The 18,285-nt window shown below is 45.4% G+C and overlaps 1 protein-coding gene across 7 annotated transcripts; it reads left to right on the top strand.

Annotated features, from left to right (window-relative positions):
* Nucleotides 1–496: 496 nt before the first annotated feature.
* LOC4577493 (calpain-A) lies at nt 497–16,833 on the top strand. 7 transcript variants are annotated; one of them, XM_061661339.1, is made up of 8 exons: nt 5,005–5,151; nt 7,264–7,419; nt 7,495–7,653; nt 9,795–11,324; nt 11,393–11,534; nt 13,278–13,517; nt 15,638–15,964; nt 16,051–16,833. In XM_061661339.1, the coding sequence occupies exons 2-8, from the start codon at nt 7,405–7,407 to the stop codon at nt 16,134–16,136; spliced, it is 2,499 nt and encodes an 832-aa protein (XP_061517323.1). In that variant the 5' UTR covers nt 5,005–5,151; nt 7,264–7,404; the 3' UTR covers nt 16,137–16,833. The 7 variants fall into 7 exon arrangements, with proteins under 7 accessions (XP_061517320.1, XP_061517319.1, XP_001238322.3 ...); XM_061661337.1 differs by having other exon boundaries at nt 13,278–13,523; XM_061661338.1 differs by having other exon boundaries at nt 5,023–5,120; nt 13,278–13,523.
* The last annotated feature ends 1,452 nt before the right edge of the window (nt 16,834–18,285 follow it).

Genomic DNA, 18,285 nt, shown 5'->3' with positions numbered 1-18,285 from the left:
TGAGAAATGTACACCTTGGAGGATTTGGGCGATGAGTAATTTTTTTGGGGAAAAAGCACGAGTAGCGGTTTTTAGTGTGGAGTCGTGACGTTTGGGAATTTCTTAAACAAAACAGTGTCTCCAGAAGACTGGGGGATTTGCCACAGGACAGCGTTGTGGGCGTGGGCTGGACAGACAAGAGTTAACGACACCCCGGAACATACGGTGGGCAAAAGCAGCATCGTAAAATTAGCATACCGGAGAAACCCCCTCTTATCGGATGAGTGATGCTTCCACGCACACACGTGTTGAAAAAGAGGGGCGCAACACACCGCAGTAGACGCACGACCGGCTCCATACCTGTGTGGGCATAGTAACCATTGCCTTTTTTGTTCGAAGTAGTTTGGGTTTTTTTGTTTTGCTCACTGGTTCACCCGTAGTAGCTCAACCCCTGCAAGTACTCACGGCACGGCATACGTCCACTCAACACTCAAAACACAACCGCGGCCGACCATCGTTCGCCAGTACACTCAGCGGGTTCGGTTCGTTCAGTCAAGCAACACGTCGGGAGCGCGCGCGTGCTGAAAAATTTCGATACACCGATCGTACCTTTCTGCGGGCCACTTGCCAACACACCTCACATTAGATTTGACGTGTACGAAGGGGAAGAGAAAGAGAGAGAGAGAGAGCACGAGCGCCATTGAGTCACATCGGAGCAAAACAAACACTGGGTAAACAAACGCTGTTTGCCAGCTGCTGGCTCAGTTTCCGGTTCGTGGTGGAATTACAGTGAAATTTCAGTGAATTCCGTGGTTACTTTGATCAGAACATTCTCCCTCGCTGCGGGTTATCGATTGTGCTGTGCGTCTTTGCAAGCAATTAGCGTGATTAGGATAAAAATAACACTGTGCCAAACGGTGCCTTATGCGACGCAGTTAGTGCCGCTTAGGGTGTATCATAGTTGTACCTTCCACTCTCCGGTTCGTGAGCGTTTTTCGTTTTTTTCGTGAGAGTTCGCGCGCGCGTGTGTGTGTTTGTGCCTTTTTGCACGACCGTGTTCCGTACCGCTTCCGCGCGTTTCCGTGCGTGTTTCGTGCGCGTATCACGTGTGTGCGTTTCGGTTCCGCGCGTCGTTCGAGTGCGTTTCGAAGGTTACCCGGTTCGCGGTTTGCGTCCCGTTTGTAGCCGACGCTACCCATATAAGGCGTTCTGCCCTTTACAGTTGACCGTCCTTGTGCTTCCTCCCAGCAACTCACGATGGCATATTACAACCAAAATTATCACTACCCAAAGAACTGGAATGCGAACGGTCTCGGGTGGATTAATCCGGCCGCGTTCGCCCAGTCTCCGCCCGCCTCCCAGTGGCCAACCGTGCCGACGCCCGGCTCTTCGGGCTACTCGAGCCTTAATCCCTCCATCTCCGGCCAATCCCTCTCGTACGGGTTCAATCCGAACGTGATGCCGGCGCTGCCGGACAGTGGCGCCGGTTACCCGCCCGCCGGCAACCAGCTGCCCTATCCGACGATGGGCTTTGCCGGGTTCGGTTCTCCGATGGACTATACGATGCCAAATTTGCCACCGCCGGTTCCCGATGCACTGCTGCGGGGCGCTGAACCAGCGGCGGCCACATGCGAGGAAATTCCATTCCAATCCATCAGCATCCCGATCGCCGAGGGCATGTTCTCGCCGGTAAGTGAAGAATCAAATTGGGGTGGGAGAAGGGAGAGCTTTACTGGGATCACAATCGAATCGACTGTCTTGTTTAGAGGGGAATGAATCAATTAATCAACCGTTCAAGTAGTACAATACCATTTGCAGAAAATGCCCTTCAGCGGTGAATTGTAGCGAGACACGATCGTATCTGTCAGACCAAAACTTGTCTGCTTCTTTGTCGTCTTGCTAATTTCATATTCAGTTCAAGGGGATGAGCGTTTCGCCGAATGATGGGATGATTGGGGTTGGGGTTTAAATCCGTCTGGCAGACTGGCAGTGCAATAAACAGCTCCGATCTGTCCGTCCGATGGAAGGTTTTTGCTTGGAAGCAAAGTAGTACGTCCAAGGAATACTATTTTTAGCCTGCCGGAGTACTGACGGCTCAAACAAGTTCCATTTCCAAAACACCAGCGACGGTTCTCTGTTCGGGATGCAGTAAATTTCACCAAGTTCTGAAAATAATTAGTTCGCTTGTGCTCGTGCTCATAAACTGCAACAGCATGTGCAAAATAATAATGATTCATCGTTGAAAGTTATGTGCCGTTTTGTTGTTCGATTGTTGTGTTTTTCCGTTACGATTGCTCTACAACACGTTTGTTCCATTAGTGGGTTTTTAGAAACCGATAACAATGATGTGATTTTAATTATCTGTTTATGTCGTTATTGTAATCGTTAATGTAATGGTATCCAATCATGCTAAAAGCAGTCACTCAACTACACTCACCAGACCTACCATATTATGCGTTATGTTGCGTACGTTCCACGCACCGAGCGCATGCGTTTCCTTCGATCCAAAAGCCTTCATAGGAAGGGGTAATATTAAAAGTTCAAAAATTTTAGCGATATGATGTGAAATCCGAGCTCTAGACATTTTCTATAGAAAAAGAAAAACACATTTTTGTCACACAATTTAAAAAACTAAATAATTTCCCTCAATTGCACATGTGGATTCGTCAGAGCGCGCCCTAACATTGCGCAGGTTGTCGTGTTTGTCAACACAGCTGAGGCGGCGCTCTAGCAGCAATCGAACACGACATCCGACACGAACAAACCCATATAATCATATGGAGGTGCACTGTCAGACACAAACAAACAAACAAGACAAACGTCGATTCGAACATGTCAGTTGATTCTGTCTGTGATGTTCGATACCCACCTGTGCTGTGAGTACCTTGGCTGTCAAACGCTACACAACTGCAGTAGATAGAATTCAATTCGGGACATTTTTAAGTTTGTTTACGTAGTTTGTCTCTTTTTCTTCTTAAAATTGCGTGCAGAATATTTAAAATAGCTATCAATAATTATTGTTAAACTTTTCAATCAATTATAACATCAAATATAAAGGATTGCAACGTATTAAACTATTGTGTGTACATAATCCATGTGTATGCACTGTATGTGTTTTGGCATGGACGTTTGTTTACATTTTTCAATATTAAATTTGAATGATTTCTATGTTATTATAGATGTGAATAACTAGTAAATTATGAGTTGAATCTTCCCCCTGTAGGTGGATATTCATTTAAACTATAAAAATGCTTCATTTTCGAGACGAAAAGAAAGGCGTATTGCAGTGCATCATGACAGGTCTATAAGACATCGAACAGCTGACAGAGCACCTATCGAACAGAGTCGTGTTTGTTTGTCTCGTTCGATTGGTCCCAGAGCGCCGCCTGACATGTAACACTTCCCAGCGAACAAAATCAGAAATATTTGAACCCAAGCACCGTTCCTGTATGTTTGTAAAATTCACTTGGCAATGATCTTTCGTACAAGCAACAGAAAACAATATAATTCAAACAATAATTATCTAGTTTTTTTGGCAAGCTTAAAGCAATGTCGAATATAAAAATTAGTCTTCTTCTTTCGAGAAACTATCGTCGGTCAAGGCCTTTTTCATTGGCTACCAGTGAACTTATTGTGTAACCGTAATAGAACAGTGCATATGAGGTTTGAACCCATGACGGGCATGTTATTAAGTCGCACGAATTACCGACTGCACCGCGAGGCCGGCCCTAATATGTACTTTTCGTACCCTTCAAACACCATACACCTTAGTGATGGAAAACTGTTTCATGGAACACATCGAACCATCAATCATTTACAATCAAAATTAATGCTAATCACTTCATAAACAATTAGGAAGTATAGGCCTGTATTATTGAATCCGTTCGTAGCGGGAACGTACGGCGCTAACATGAAAATCTAGGGATGGCAACACATTTCTTGAGCCCGGTCCTACAACGCCGCGGTGAATAACTGTAGCAACCATCTAGTACGTTAGGAAAATGAGTGTCGGGACGTACGCCGCCGCTACGAACGGATTCAATAATACCAGCCATAAGCATAACCGATTCCAAACATCATATTTTAAAGGATTTCTACATAAAAATGGATCTTTGCACATACATCTTTGGGTTTATATCTCAGGGTTGAGTTGACGTATCGAAATGATTGATATGCCATTCGATTGCTAAAAGTTGTGCAAACAAGTGAAAAAAATGTCTAGCTCCGTAAATATGTGAAACCCGTCCGAACTGTACAAGCGCGTAACGTGTGTTATGATGGTTCGTGCCGGCCATACGAATGCCGAAATTCGGAAGGCGGCGATGTGTTCGCTGAACACCGTAAAAATAATACGGTGGCCAATGAGCGGCCGTACGATTGGCAGCAGGATTCTGCACCATGCCATACGGCCGTAAAAACACGCCAATGGCTCACTGTCAATTTCGACCGATACACCAGCACTGACGTTTGGCCACCCAGCTCCCCTGACCTTAATCCTATGGATTACTTTGTGTGGGGCACAGTTGAGCGGGACACCAACAGGGCGTCCTGCAATACCAAAGCGGAGCTGGTGGCCAGAATAAAGGCCGTGTTTGCGGCCATCCCCAGAGACATGGTTGTCCGGGCTTGCGCACGGTTCCGGAAGCGAGTGCAGGCGGCCATCGCCGCGGAGAGTGGGGGCGGGGGTATTTCGAATAAAAAATGCGGTAAACATGTTAAGCTAAACTTTGTAGAATTTTTTTTATTTTTAACATTTAACATAAATTTGATAAAAATTCCTTTCCTATTCCCTCAGAAACTGTCAAATTTATCTCGAACACCCTGTATTTATACGTTTTAGGATTAAAGCATTTTTTTTATTGAAATGACGATTGAATGTAACAAATACTTTTAATTATCTTTCCTCTATTCGACTTTGTAAAGAAATTCTCTGCATTCGCCACGTTCGTAAGGCGTCATTTAACACACCTTATATGACGCTTCTTAGACGCGTGAATCATTCACGAAATGTTTCTTGGGTAGTCTCGCTGGGTACGTGAGTTTGTTGCTCACCGCAGCGGTGAGGTTAGGTTCAGTGTGTGCTGTTGTTGTTTGGCAGCTGCTGCTCTCCGTTCGGTGGTTCTGCGAGCTGGCGTACAAAAGTGTGTCTAAAATAGAGTGTGATTGGTTCGGGTAAATGAAAATCACTGTAAAATACGCAAAACTAACGTGATATCGTGTGTGGAATTATCGAAATTGTATAACGCGTAATCCGGGCGTAGTGCGTGAATTCCGTTTCCAGCTGAAAACAGTGATGACGTTCTGCCTTTGCCGTTTATGGGATTTTTGTGTTGCTTCTTTCGCACTGCCCCAGCTAATACCGTTCTCAGCCCCGAGGGTGCGCGCTATAGATGATGTCATCCCGAGCTCCACCACCAATAGCACGATGTGGAATGTTGTTGGAATAAATCCAAAACGATTAGCAATGAGTGTCATAATGCTGCAGCAGGCTGATGATACGTTCAAAAAGAATCTAGGGCTCTGGCCCGTGGCAACGAAACGTGTGCGCCAGCAGGCTTTGAATGTGCCGTTGCTGCCCTGGTTGGTGAAAGCTCAGCATGTAAACAAATCAGCTGTCATTAGAAGGGGTTGACGAGCTGCTGTTGTGTGAATTAGTGAAAGCAACAAGAGAATGAGTACGGGACGCGGCTTTCCAACTAGAATCACGGCACCCCAATAGGATTCTTCAAGCGAAACAAACACTTCTAACTGTGAAAGACTCTCCTTCGCACATGTGCGTGTAAAGAACTGTCTCTAGAGTGGAATTTATTTATAGGCATCACGCGTCCCCCAAAATCGGCACAGACCCCTCACGGTAGGGTCATTTTTTTCTTCATCTCGAACACAAAACCAGAGCTCTTTTGGATGTGTGAGTTCTGCTCAAAAAGTAAATTCAACCTGCCACGCACCACAAGAAACGATCCCCATTTTATGCTTTTTTCCGGAGCTGATGGTGGAATTTCGAAAACGGAAATGTGTCACCCTCGGCCTAGGTTTGCTTACACTGCTTCTTCCCCCTACATATTCCAGCAGGAGTTGAAGGTTAAAACGATTTCCTTCCTCCTCCTCGCAAGCCGTTGAGTGTTTGGGCAGGGCAGTTACGCGCTGCGGCCAGGCAGGCTGGTAGGGGTGGATCGATGCTGAGTGCCTCCGGGGCGTGCTGGAAATGCTTCCACCCTTAGTTCATCACTCGCGCTCGCCGTGGTGACTGATTACGAGGTGTGTGTGTGAGTCTGCTCCAGCGAACAAACACACCGTGGCAGTCACGAGTTATAATTATCACCAGAATGGATTAGTCAGTAGCAACATGAGCTTATGATCAACAATAAGTCGCATGATACGTGTTGCGAATTGTACTACAATGCGTCCCGAGACAAGTAATAAGCGCGTCGGGCCGTAATTGACCATAAACCAACTAATTGTAGTACATAGTTGAAAGAACTATAGAGATTGTTACACTGTCATTGTATTCCACTGAATGGATTAAGTAATGAGACACGTTATAAAATTAAGATAAGATAAGAACCTGATCCAAAAGATATCAGCGGCACAAAGTCTCACTTTTTTTTCGGAATTCCGGCTACCTTATCGCACGTTCACGCACGCGACCAATCGATTCCGGCACGTGTTATTGTTGCCACAAGATGATAAAGTGGGATTGATTGTACGGCATGGTTTAAATGCCGGCGCCGGCATTGCATTATTTGTAAACAAATAGCGATATGGAGTGCAAATGCCACATCCAGATGTTGTTGATTGATGGTGCTTCTGTTTGGCTTTTGTAATACACTCAGCTACACTGAATATGTTTATGTTTAATCAAAACATCACGCACAAGATATTTACAGTACGGGTTGTAGGTGATAGTATAGTTGTTGGAGCCGGTTCAGTGCAGTTGTGGGATTTGTTTGATGAGGGTTTTGAGTGGAGAAAGCAAAAGCATGCTTGTCTGGAGCATGTACTTCAAGGTGCTTCAAGAGTCTTTAGTCTTTGATATTTGAGTGGGAATTGAAGTATGGACTTGTCTTCTCAAGATATCAATATTTAGATCTATATCCATATCCTTTATATTGCAAAAGACCTCAACACATTGTTGAACGTCTCCCTGACAGTTGATATCTGAGGCCCTAGTCGTCACTGTTTCGAATATTAAATAACAGCCCGTGCAAGTCTTTTATCAAACTCCAATTACATTACACAAAGCACGCCATGCTAACACCACTAACAACCATTTATTGCGTACAGAGAACAGACCCACTTACTGTTTTGTCCCCCCACCTGGAGAACGTTCGCGTGTTCCGCACGGAATAGAATAGCGCTTCCACCGACTCCTTCTCCGTCTCCACCGCTTCCACCACCGGCCCCGGACAATCAGTCTGCATCAGCATGGACGAGCTAAAGGTAATTGGGCGAACGACATCGAACGAACTGGAGCCCCAGTTTTAACCAACCACGCTTATCATTTCCCGCCTCCAGGGCCTCCTGAGCGGGGCCGGCAAGCAGCTGTTTGATGCGGCCGGTCAGGCCATCACCAGTGCCGCCACCGAGTACATTGGCAGCGTCATCAACGAGATGTTCGTGAAGAAAGAAACGGACACGAAGCGCTTCCTGCCGAGCATTAAGAACATGAAAGTGGTAAGTATGGTGAGGGAGCGGGGAGAGACGATCGTTTTGATCATCAAGGTTGTGATCTTCCCAGGTTAGATCGTTCAATGTCAGTGCCGCTCAGTGGCGGTGGCGCATATATAAAACGCGGCCGCTACGGCCGCTGTTTTCGCTTCCCATCTTCCCACGAAAACAACACTGAAACCGGCTTCACTGGTTGGTGGGTAAATAGAAGCGTTTGAAATGACGGTGGTGGTAGTGGTGATGGTTAAATGATAAATCTAAACAAACCACTCAACCGTACCGTAGCAGCAGCAGCATCAGTATCACATTAGCATCTCACCAGTGAAGCAGTACCGACTGAATCAGTCACCTTCACCGGTTCTCCAGCTGCTCCAACAAACTACGTGTATGCCATTCCAATGCAAACTAACCGTAACTATCGCACAAACACAACGAGCAGCTCCTAAACTGCTTCTAAATCCGTTCGTGACGGCCTTCGCAAAGAAAACTGTTTCCATTTGGCACATTCAGCACACGGCGGCGAAGGTCGATGAAAACTGATCGAACTAGTTTAGCGTTGGGCCATCAATTTGGACAAGAATTCGATAAAAGCAAACACACAATTACAAGGTTGGAAAAGGTCTATAATCGAAAAACAAGGTTCGTCACCTACTGTCCGGAGAATGTTATTTATTGTCTGATTAAGTATAATTAATCCCTCCTACCTGCATACTATCTACTAGCAGTAGTGTTTAAACTCAAAATGGCTAGTTTGTTTGCTTGAAATGAGTGCATTTAATAATTTATAAATTACTCCTTGCAATAGCGTAGATGGGGTTACTCGAACTACCAGTCCGCTGGGCAAAAACTTTTCATACTTCCCCAATCAGGACCATCGGGCTTTTAATTGCTAAAGTTTTCCCCCCGGGAAACTGCATAAACACCTCACCTGCCTTTACATACACCTTCTCACCTTTGCCACAATCAAAGAAATTGTTGCGTAAAACGAACTCTCCGATTCCTTCGAAAAAAAAAACAAAGAAAAAAGAATACTCCTTTCGCCCCTTCATCCCCTTCTTTGTGATTGATTGCGCGGCGCTGCTCGTCTCGATAAATCGCTCTATCTCTATCGCACTAGAACGAAGACAACCCAGCGAGCCACGACCTCATTTTCCAAACGGCAGGCGGATGAGGAAGGAATCAGAGAAAGGGAAAGGATATGGTTGTGTCGGCAAATGTGATTGGCGTTGGTACACTGGCTCAGGTTGCAGGCTGGCCACAGTTTCGTTGCAGCATGCAACGGGGAAAGGTTTAACCAAGGTGCAAGGATATAGTGCAACAGTAGTGAGGATTGTTTGAATTTGTGAAGAAACATTTCCCATAAAATCGTATGTTAAACACATTAAAATTAATATCTCTTATGGGTGACAAAACGTGTCGGGTCGGTGTGGTTAGCCGGCAGGAGTGTGCTGCCCCGGTAAGGGACATTCCGGACATCCTGCCCGATGGAGCAGCGGGGAAAAAGCATGCCCTTGAAAAGCATGGCACGACGACGACGCTGCAGAGCGTGGTGGAGGGACGCATACTCAATGTGGCGGAAGTGTTGCCACGCTTCGGGCGTCACGGTCGTCGACGGCGGAACAAGTTTAAGGATGTCACAGCGGAGGTAAACTCTCTCTTTTGTTGCGATCCGTTGGGAGGTCAAGAAACGGATTGAATAACCCAGAGTTGGCAGGAACAAGTTCGAAGCTGTTAGGGGGCTCAGCGGGATGCTAATGCAATCTCAGCGGGATATTCGGTTGATGGAAAGGATACAACAGTATGGCCAACTGAATTCTGTGTTGCTCTACTAGTGTAAAAGCATGGCATTAACAGTTTCATGTGTGTGTCGTGACGATGCTTCACTCTGGAAGACATCCTCAGTGTCACAGACATCGTCACCATCAGCATCATTCTCATCATAATCATCATTCTACTCACAACACAAGCGTTCGACACTGTCCCGTTCACTGTCGTCGATTGCCTCGAACGCCCTCAGCAAGCAAACAGAACCGAAATCATGTGTATCGGGTTAGAATGTTTAGAAACAGTCGATTCGATGTGATTCTTTCAAAATGTCCAATTGTCTTTTGCAGACTTCTAATCAATTTCTTTCTCCCTCTTTCCAGCTCGGAGATCGCAACGCCGGACAGCGGTCCAGCTTTGATGTGCAGGATTTCTACCAGATTCGCCAGCAGTGCCTCGACAATGGTACGCTGTTCGAGGATCCCGAGTTCCCGGCGTCCGCCTCCTCGCTGATGTACTCGAAGCGCCCCGATCGCCATTACGAATGGTTGCGTCCGCACGAAATTTGCGACGGGCCCGAGTTCTTCGTGGAAGGTTTCTCGCGGTTCGACGTGCAGCAGGGCGAGCTGGGCGACTGCTGGCTGCTGGCTGCCTGTGCCAACCTGACGCAGGACCACAAGATGTTCCTGCGCGTCGTGCCGGAGGATAATAGCTTCGAGGACGGGTATGCCGGTGTGTTTCACTTCCGCTTCTGGCAGTACGGCAAGTGGGTCGATGTGGTGATTGACGATCGGCTGCCGACGTACCGCGGGCAGCTGATCTACATGCGATCGTCGGAGCAGAACGAGTTCTGGAGTGCGCTGCTGGAGAAGGCGTACGCCAAGCTGCACGGATCGTATGAGTCACTGCGCGGTGGCACCACGTGCGAGGCGATGGAAGACTTTACCGGCGGTGTGGCGGAAATGTACGACTTGAAGGACCAAACGCCACCGAATCTGTTCGAAATCATCGAGAAGGGCTTCAAGCGCAACTCGATGTTTGGCTGCAGCATTGAGGCGGACCCGCACGTGCTCGAGGCGGAAACGCCGGAAGGGTTGATCCGGGGGCACGCGTACTCGATCACCAAGATTCAGCTGGTGGACATCGAGACGCCGGGCCGGTCGGGCAAGATACCGCTGATCCGGCTGCGCAACCCATGGGGCAATGAGGCGGAGTGGAACGGGCCGTGGAGCGACAAGTCGCCCGAGTGGCGCTACATCCCGGACGAGCAGAAGCAAGAGCTGGGGCTAAACTTTGACCACGACGGAGAGTTCTGGATGTCGTATCGGGACTTTACGCGCTACTTCGACCGGATGGAGATTTGCAACTTGAGCCCGGACTCGCTGAGCGACGACGAGATGACGCGGGGCAAGATCAGCTGGGAGATGTCGATGTTTGAGGGCGAATGGGCGGTCGGCACTACGGCGGGCGGCTGCCGTAACTATCTCGACACGTTCTGGCACAATCCGCAGTACGTGATCCGGCTGGACGATCCGGACGAGGACGACGAGGAGGGCAACTGTACGGTGATCATTGCGCTGCTGCAGAAGAACCGTCGCTCGCGGCGCAACATGGGCGTGGAGTGCCTCACGATCGGGTTCGCCGTGTACCGCGTGACGGAGCGGGATCTCGCCCAGAAACCGCTGAAGATGAACTTCTTCAAGTACAATGCGTCGGCGGCCCGGTCGCCTGCGTTCATTAATTTGCGCGAGGTGAGCTGCCGGTTTAAGCTGCCGCCCGGGACGTACGTGATCGTGCCGTCCACTTTTGAGCCGAACGAGGAGGGCGAGTTCATCATTCGCGTGTTCTCCGAAACTGCCAACAGCATGATGGAAAACGATGATAATGTCGGCGTCGGTGACCTCGATGATCGGGTAAGTGGTAGACACGATTGTGGATGTCGGTGGCGCTTACTAATACTTTGCTCCCCTTTTGCTTGCAGATTGCGCCCGATGTGCCCGGCTACGTCCAACCGTCTCCGCAACGGCAAGCCATGGAGCGTCTGTTTTTGGACGTTGCCGGAGCGGACGGTGAAGTGGACTGGGTCGAGCTGAAGCGCATTCTCGATCATTCCTTCCGTGATGGTAAGTGTCCTTCTCCGTCGCTCCCCCGCTGGGGATGTCGAGGAGTGTATACAAATCGGGTTATATCTACCTATCCTTCCGTCTCCCACATCCCCTTCCCTTCAAGTAGTTTAATATTATGTGCACCGAGTGGGCGATTGTTTGCGTGTTGTAACCTTAAAATGGGGGTATTTAATTAAGTTTCTGAGCATGAAAAATGAGTTCGTTTTTTTATGTTTAAATGCGTTAATTCAATTGAATTTCTAGTCCATTCGAGTCGAATAGCGTCTTCTTTAATGGTTCTTATCGGGCGTAGCATAGTATAGTGATAGTAAAACATAATATTTATTAAAACCTTTATTGCCATTGCAACATTTATCATGATAGAGTTACTATAAGCTATTTAGAATAGTATTTTAGATAAGAATTAATTCGGGAAGAAGTAGTATGTCGCTGTTCAACAGCACCTGTGGGTAACACGTTTCCTGTTAAATTCATTATCATTGTTTAGAAGATAGTGTTTTTTTTAATTTGTTAACATTTTTACTCATCTTTATTAACTTAAATTTATAATACTCGTTAATTGTGTAACGTGAAGGTTTAAGTAGGTATTTATAATATGATAATAGAAATTAATGTTACATTATCACTGGACACACACACGTGATTTCGATAAATTTAAACCGGTAGGATCGATGAATTAGAAATTAAATCGTTAAGAGAAGAAAGTTGATAACTCTAATGATATTATAACAAGTCTTAAAACTCAGATAAATCAGTAACTGTGGCATGCTTTTTTAGATCCTTCCTTTTGTTTTCGAATACAAGTCATTTAAATACAAAACAATCCTTAACTACAATTAATATTAGTATTTCGAGCGATTAAAGATGTTATTATTAATCTTCTGTTTGGCGTAACGTCTTACGGCGGACGGTATGATTCTGTACGGGTATCGTACAGGCTATTGAGCCTTAATTCATTACCATGTGATAATCTGATAGTCAAAATCCTTGCTATAGGGGAACGGTCCGGTCCATTCTAGGCTTGAACCCATAACGGGCATGTTTTTGAGTCGTTCGCGTTGGCCACTGTACCACGGGACCGCCCTGTTGAATGTTAAATTAATGTGAATCTTATTGAGTTTCTTTGTGGTTGTAACCCTTAGCTTCATTTCAACGACTTGTATTCGTCAGCATGAGGAGTGGACGTTAACGATCCTTCTTCTACATTAGATTAAGTCTGTGAAATGAAGTCTGTGTTGTGAAACGTATTTTTCTCTTATTGTTTGTGTCTTCTTTTCTTTTTTCGTATTCGTATTTTTATAATCGTATCATAATGACTTTTCTTACCTCAACCTCAACTACCCCGTGTCGTACTACATTAACTAATCGTACGTTTCCATTTAACATTCAATACACACATACATTAACACTCCATCCATCCTACCTTCAACCACCTCCTCTCCATCACTTAACAAACTATCTGTTACTCGTGACGGTATGTGTGTGTGTGTGTGTCTCCCACCCATCAACCCAATAACCACTCAACACGGTCATCGATATCCGGCGTAACTGTGGCGTGATTTGTTGATGGCGACGAACCTTCCAACGACACGCCTCGACGCAAACAAAACGCACACAACGCATCGCAACAAAAACCAACACAAATCAACCGGCGTGTACCTCTTTTCCGGCGGCCATAATCGACAACCATCGCGTGATTCCCGCGTGAATGCCTCTGGTCCTGGTGTGGCACTCCACTAGATTTACCCAAAACGTCCTCCCTGAACGGGCTGAACCGGCAGACGTACGCATCGCAGCAGAACGCGGAAGCCGGCCCGGCCGGTCCCGGCGGCGGCATCGAGGATCTGCTCGGCATGCTGCTGAACATGTGCTGCAAGGGCGTCCTGGGCGGCGACGGCGACGGTGGTGGCGGCGGCGGTACGCATCCTTCCGGGCCGGCCAATTTGGAAAGCCAAATCGTACCGAACCAGCCGCTGCATGGTGAGAGTAAATGCAATTTGTATACTGTTTCGTTGTCTTTTTTGTTTTTGTTTTATTCTATCCTCCATTCAGTGGGTGGCGGAGGTGGCCCGTCTTTTGGGTGGAGCTTTTATTGGGTGTGTGTATTTTACTCTTTGTGATGGAATAGAAAAGGATGATGTGCCATCGGCGAGGAATAAGGTTAGACTAGGGAGAGAAAGGACGATTGTTATTGGCAGTTGAAGGTTGCGAGTCTGTCGGAGTTGTGATTAGCAAAAATTGGTTAATGATGATGTGTAGGTTAGCAAATTTATTTATTATCAAAAATCGCTTTTGTAAGACGTATCAAGCATCAAAAAGCTCTTAAAGAAGGTTAGAAACTCTAATCGTTTCAATGGAACTGCTTACAACTGGCTTGCAACTGCAAGTAGGGCCTTTAATTTTCAATTTCTACCATTTCTTTCCAGGTTTGTACTAACAGGCTCAAGCTTTTGTGTGCGTGTTTGTGTGTATTTTCTTTACACCGCTTTTATGTTTCGTCTTGCTGGGAATGTGTTTTCTTTTCTTCTTCGATGTGACTTTTGCACTAAACAGAATCGTTTTCTTTCTCACACCCTTGATTCACGCGCACAGCAAGCAAAGGTGTATATCTGCTTTGTGTTTTGCATTCCAATGTTATGGTATTTGGTTCGAAATGGTTTGGCGCGAAAAACTGTCCAGAGTGGGTGTGTTTGTGTGTGGGTAGGAGAAGCATTTATTGTTGTGTATAGTTAGCTCTCTAATTTTAGACTATCTCTAGGGACACGTGGGCAAGGGAAATCGCTGCTTACGATGGGGCGAATGTTGTTTTTTTTATATAAAAATGTCTGTTAAGAATTTTATAGTTAGAGACGAATCGGAAACATGTAATTTAAGAAGAAAATAGGTATTGTTATACATGATCGCTCAATCTGTCGTTAATAGTCAACCTCGAATGGTCTCAAAACGATAAATTAATTAGTTGAATAGGATGTTTATTGAACAATTCTTAATTTACAGGGATTTTCAGACGTTCCGGCGTAGTTTTGGGACATTTTCTTAGCTCTTTCTAGTAGGAAATTATCATTATATAATGGGAATTGGACCTATGACACCTTTTTAAGACAGGCTCAAGAGAAATTCCTATTGGAATTCATTGTTTTGGGACACTTTTTCAGCTCTATCTTATAGGAAATGACTTATACATTATGGGAACTGGATTCTATTACACCTGTTTGGGAAGGCTCAAGGGAAATTCCTATTGGATATCTATGAAACGTATTCATCTTTCCTTCTTAATTTTCAATTTTCCCTTTTTTAAATTCATCATTCAAACGAAAAGAATTTAACGCTTCAAATCATACACTTTATTTACCTTCCTTCCGTCCTAATTTACATTTAACTATTTCTGTGGCGGTGTTCGGAAATTCCATCAAACATAGCAGTTTGCTGAAATTATTGCGCACTGTAAAGTATATAAGCTGGCTGGTTTTGGCAGGTAAAAGTAGTAGCAACTCACATGCTAATAGTGAGTTTGGTTTTCTCTCCTTTTGTTACTTTGTGTTTGAAAAGATGCTTACTGCTGCTAGATTAAAGCTTTTGGAGTCTAAATTGTGTACAACAATCTGAAGAACCTTTGGAAATTAAGCAACAGGACTATATTGGAACATTCAAACCAAGCACAAGCATCTTTCATTTAATGTTGTGAGACCCTTTTAAGCATGCTTGTTTGATGTTTTAAAATTGTTCTGAAGCAAAGACATTCTTAAATGGAAAAATGTGATTTTCCCCAGCAATTGTTTTGCGTAGGTTATATACACCAACTTCTGTAAAGTCTCTTTTACAAATCGCTATCCGTAATATTCCATTAATCTTCTTCCAGCGTTCTACAGGTAATGAATCAGCACACAGTGTCTTCTAGTAGCATAATCCTGTAGCGATCATCGTCATGCAACGAGTCGTACCACCACTTCCAAGCGTGATCAATCCTTTCTAGTAGTCTGCCCCACCCTGTTTCTTACTGTAGCCGTTCTAAATGGGCCTTTATATGCTTTTCTACCCCCAACGCAACCACTAACATACCTCTTTGTTTTGTTTCTTCCCTTCAACTCACACACAAACAGATAACATCTCATCGGAGGGCTTCTCGAAGGACGTGTGCCGTGCGATGGTAGCGATGCTGGATGTGGATCACACCGGCAAGCTGGGCTTCGAAGAGTTCCAGCAGCTGCTGACCGACATTGCCAAATGGAAGGCCGTGTTCAAGCTGTACGATACGGAGGGTTCCGGTCGGCTGAGCCCGTTCCAGCTCCGCGAGGCACTGAACTCGGCCGGCTACCATCTGAACAATCGCATCCTGAACGCGCTGGTGCATCGGTACGGGTCGCGCAGCGGTACGATACCGTTCGATGATTTCATCATGTGTGCCGTCAAGATAAAGACGATGATCGGTAAGTGTTCAAGGAGGGGGGTCTATAGTGCCGTTTTTGTTTTGTGTAGTTAATTGAAACCATCTCCCTTCCTGCCCGACGTACAGAAATCTTCCGCGAGCGCGATACGGACGGTACAAACCAGGCCACGTTCAGCATGGACGAGTGGGTCGAAAAGACGCTGTACTCGTAAACAAAATGGACACTCCCGGCAAAGAATGCACTCCTGTAATGCATTTTCCTCCCCCTTTCACCACAGCGAAAGGAGCACTTCTCGCTGTACTCGAAATTGTTGTACCTTTTACACGGAAAGTCGTCAACATCACTTATTTAAACAAAAAAAAAAACGCGTCAGGGCATCTACTGTAGATCACATCGAACGAGCTAGCTGCTTGTTTAGTGATTAAGTTATTATTTTATTCGTCACGTTTAGTTTCTTTTTTCTTTGTGTTGAACTATAAATATGTTAGTTTGCTGTTCACTGTTAAGGAAAGTGAGCATGCGGTTACGAAATTACCGCTTCTTAAAATTTTAGAACTTCCTCGTAAGCAACACACAAAATTTAAGTGTCTAACACATCACACAATCTCTTTTAGGGAAACGTGCACGCTCCTATCCACGTTGTTATCGTGTGTATTATCTCGTCCGTAAACAAAACAAACATAAAAACGCGCCATCACATGATCGTTCAATACTTAAACCCGCTTCCCCGCCACGGGGCGGGGTGTTGTGAGGGATGAAATCGAACAAATTTTAACGTCTCTTTAATCCGGCGCAAGGCGCTTTTGATATTCATGTTAATTATGTTGTGCGTCGTTTTTTGCAGTGTTTTTTTCAGTTTTAATTTTTTCATTGTTACAGAATAAAGTTGTATTTATGAATTACACAAACTACCTACGATATACATGAGAAATGAGTGTTTGAGGAAGCACGCGTCGTGTTTTCGGTTCGTTCAAGCATGGTGACATATAGGAAGTACTGGGCGTCTCCATAGGGTTTTGTTTTTGCAAAAAGGACTGAAAGGACTGATCATTACAAACCGTTTGCTGTGAATGTAAAAGAATGCAAATGTTGTGATATTTTAAACAAAAACAATGTGTAGTTGAAATGTTTACGGTTTAAACGGCGCACAGTGTCGGGGAATGCTTTTTCTTCCACCAACTGTATAAAAACAACAACGCTCCCTGGCACATGTCACACCGTCCCGAAAGCGAGCAGAATTTATCGCTTGGGGGTTCAGCACCACCGCCCGGGGGCCCTTTTTAAAATAATTCTTCCATTGACACATCCCCATCTGGTCGAACTGCTGACCTGGCTGGGCTGGCGTGGGGAATTACGCTATTTTTAAACCCGCCCGTTGTTCGTGTTTGCAAACAGATGCTCCAAACGTTCGGTGGTGTTCGGTGGCGTATGCGACATCATATTTGAAAAATAAACCACAACAGATCGCAGGGGAAATAATGCAGGGGGAAAAGGGTGTTGCAAATTGAATAGCTCGCTGTCTGCCTTTAGGGTGACTGTTGTTGTTGTTCGAAAAGGGGATCAGATAAGAGGTAAACTGTGCAAAGAGGTGTAATCTAATTAAATTGGCTATGTTTGCATGCTTCTAATTGCATCGTTGGTTGGGTGCGGAGTGAAGAGTGAAGTCATTGAATTAAGTTGAATTAATTTTGCATTTAATATCGGTGTTTTTAGCTTGGTTTTTGGATAAAAGGTGGAAAAGATCTCCATCCCAAGGAAACTGCTGCGTCATTTACGACACAGCTCATGAGATCATGTTACATGGGTAATTCGATGGTTTTCCGATTTTCCTACTGCCGCATGACGCATAATAACCTTGAGAGAAGAAAAAAGCGCCAATCCAAGCAACCCATTTCATCGAAAACGCTTCGGAGTCTGTACGAAACCGACGCCTGTGCTAGTTATCCATCGATTTGTCGATAAAAACTTCAACACCTTCTAACTCTGTGAAAGAACCTTGAATTTGACAACATAGACGCACACACACACACAGAGGCAGTGGCCAAAATGGCCCTGCAATCTCTGCAAACCATATGGCCCCGCAGTTCATCCGGAGGTGATCGACCGACTGCGTGAAGCAATCGGGGTCGAGTTTTCCCTTCACATAAAGATAATGTTTTGGTTTCTTTTTTTTCTCTTTGTAGAATTTAATGAACATGTGTTTTTCTTTTTTACAGCAAAAGAGAAATTCATCAAATGTGTGTGTGACGGAGGACGGGTTTAAATATAGTGTCGACGACAGAGGGCCGACCATCGCTTTTATGATGGCGATAACTTCATTTCCTGTCCACGCAACCCTTATGCTTCTGCACCGCAGGCAA

Source organism: Anopheles gambiae, chromosome 3 (assembly GCF_943734735.2).
Source record: "Anopheles gambiae chromosome 3, idAnoGambNW_F1_1, whole genome shotgun sequence".
NCBI lineage: Eukaryota > Metazoa > Arthropoda > Insecta > Diptera > Culicidae > Anopheles > Anopheles gambiae.
The sequence above is the reverse complement of the archived record's forward strand: the minus strand, read 5'-3'. Positions and strand labels throughout refer to the sequence as shown.

Coding starts and splice junctions, on each gene's coding strand:
- LOC4577493 (XM_061661335.1), top strand. CDS start 1,237: ATGGCATATTACAACCAAAATTATCACTACCCAAAGAACTGGAATGCG. Junction 1,669..9,794: donor CCGAGGGCATGTTCTCGCCG/GTAAGTGAAGAA, acceptor CCCTCTTTCCAG/CTCGGAGATCGCAACGCCGG. Junction 13,524..15,637: donor CCAGCCGCTGCATGGTGAGA/GTAAATGCAATT, acceptor ACACACAAACAG/ATAACATCTCATCGGAGGGC.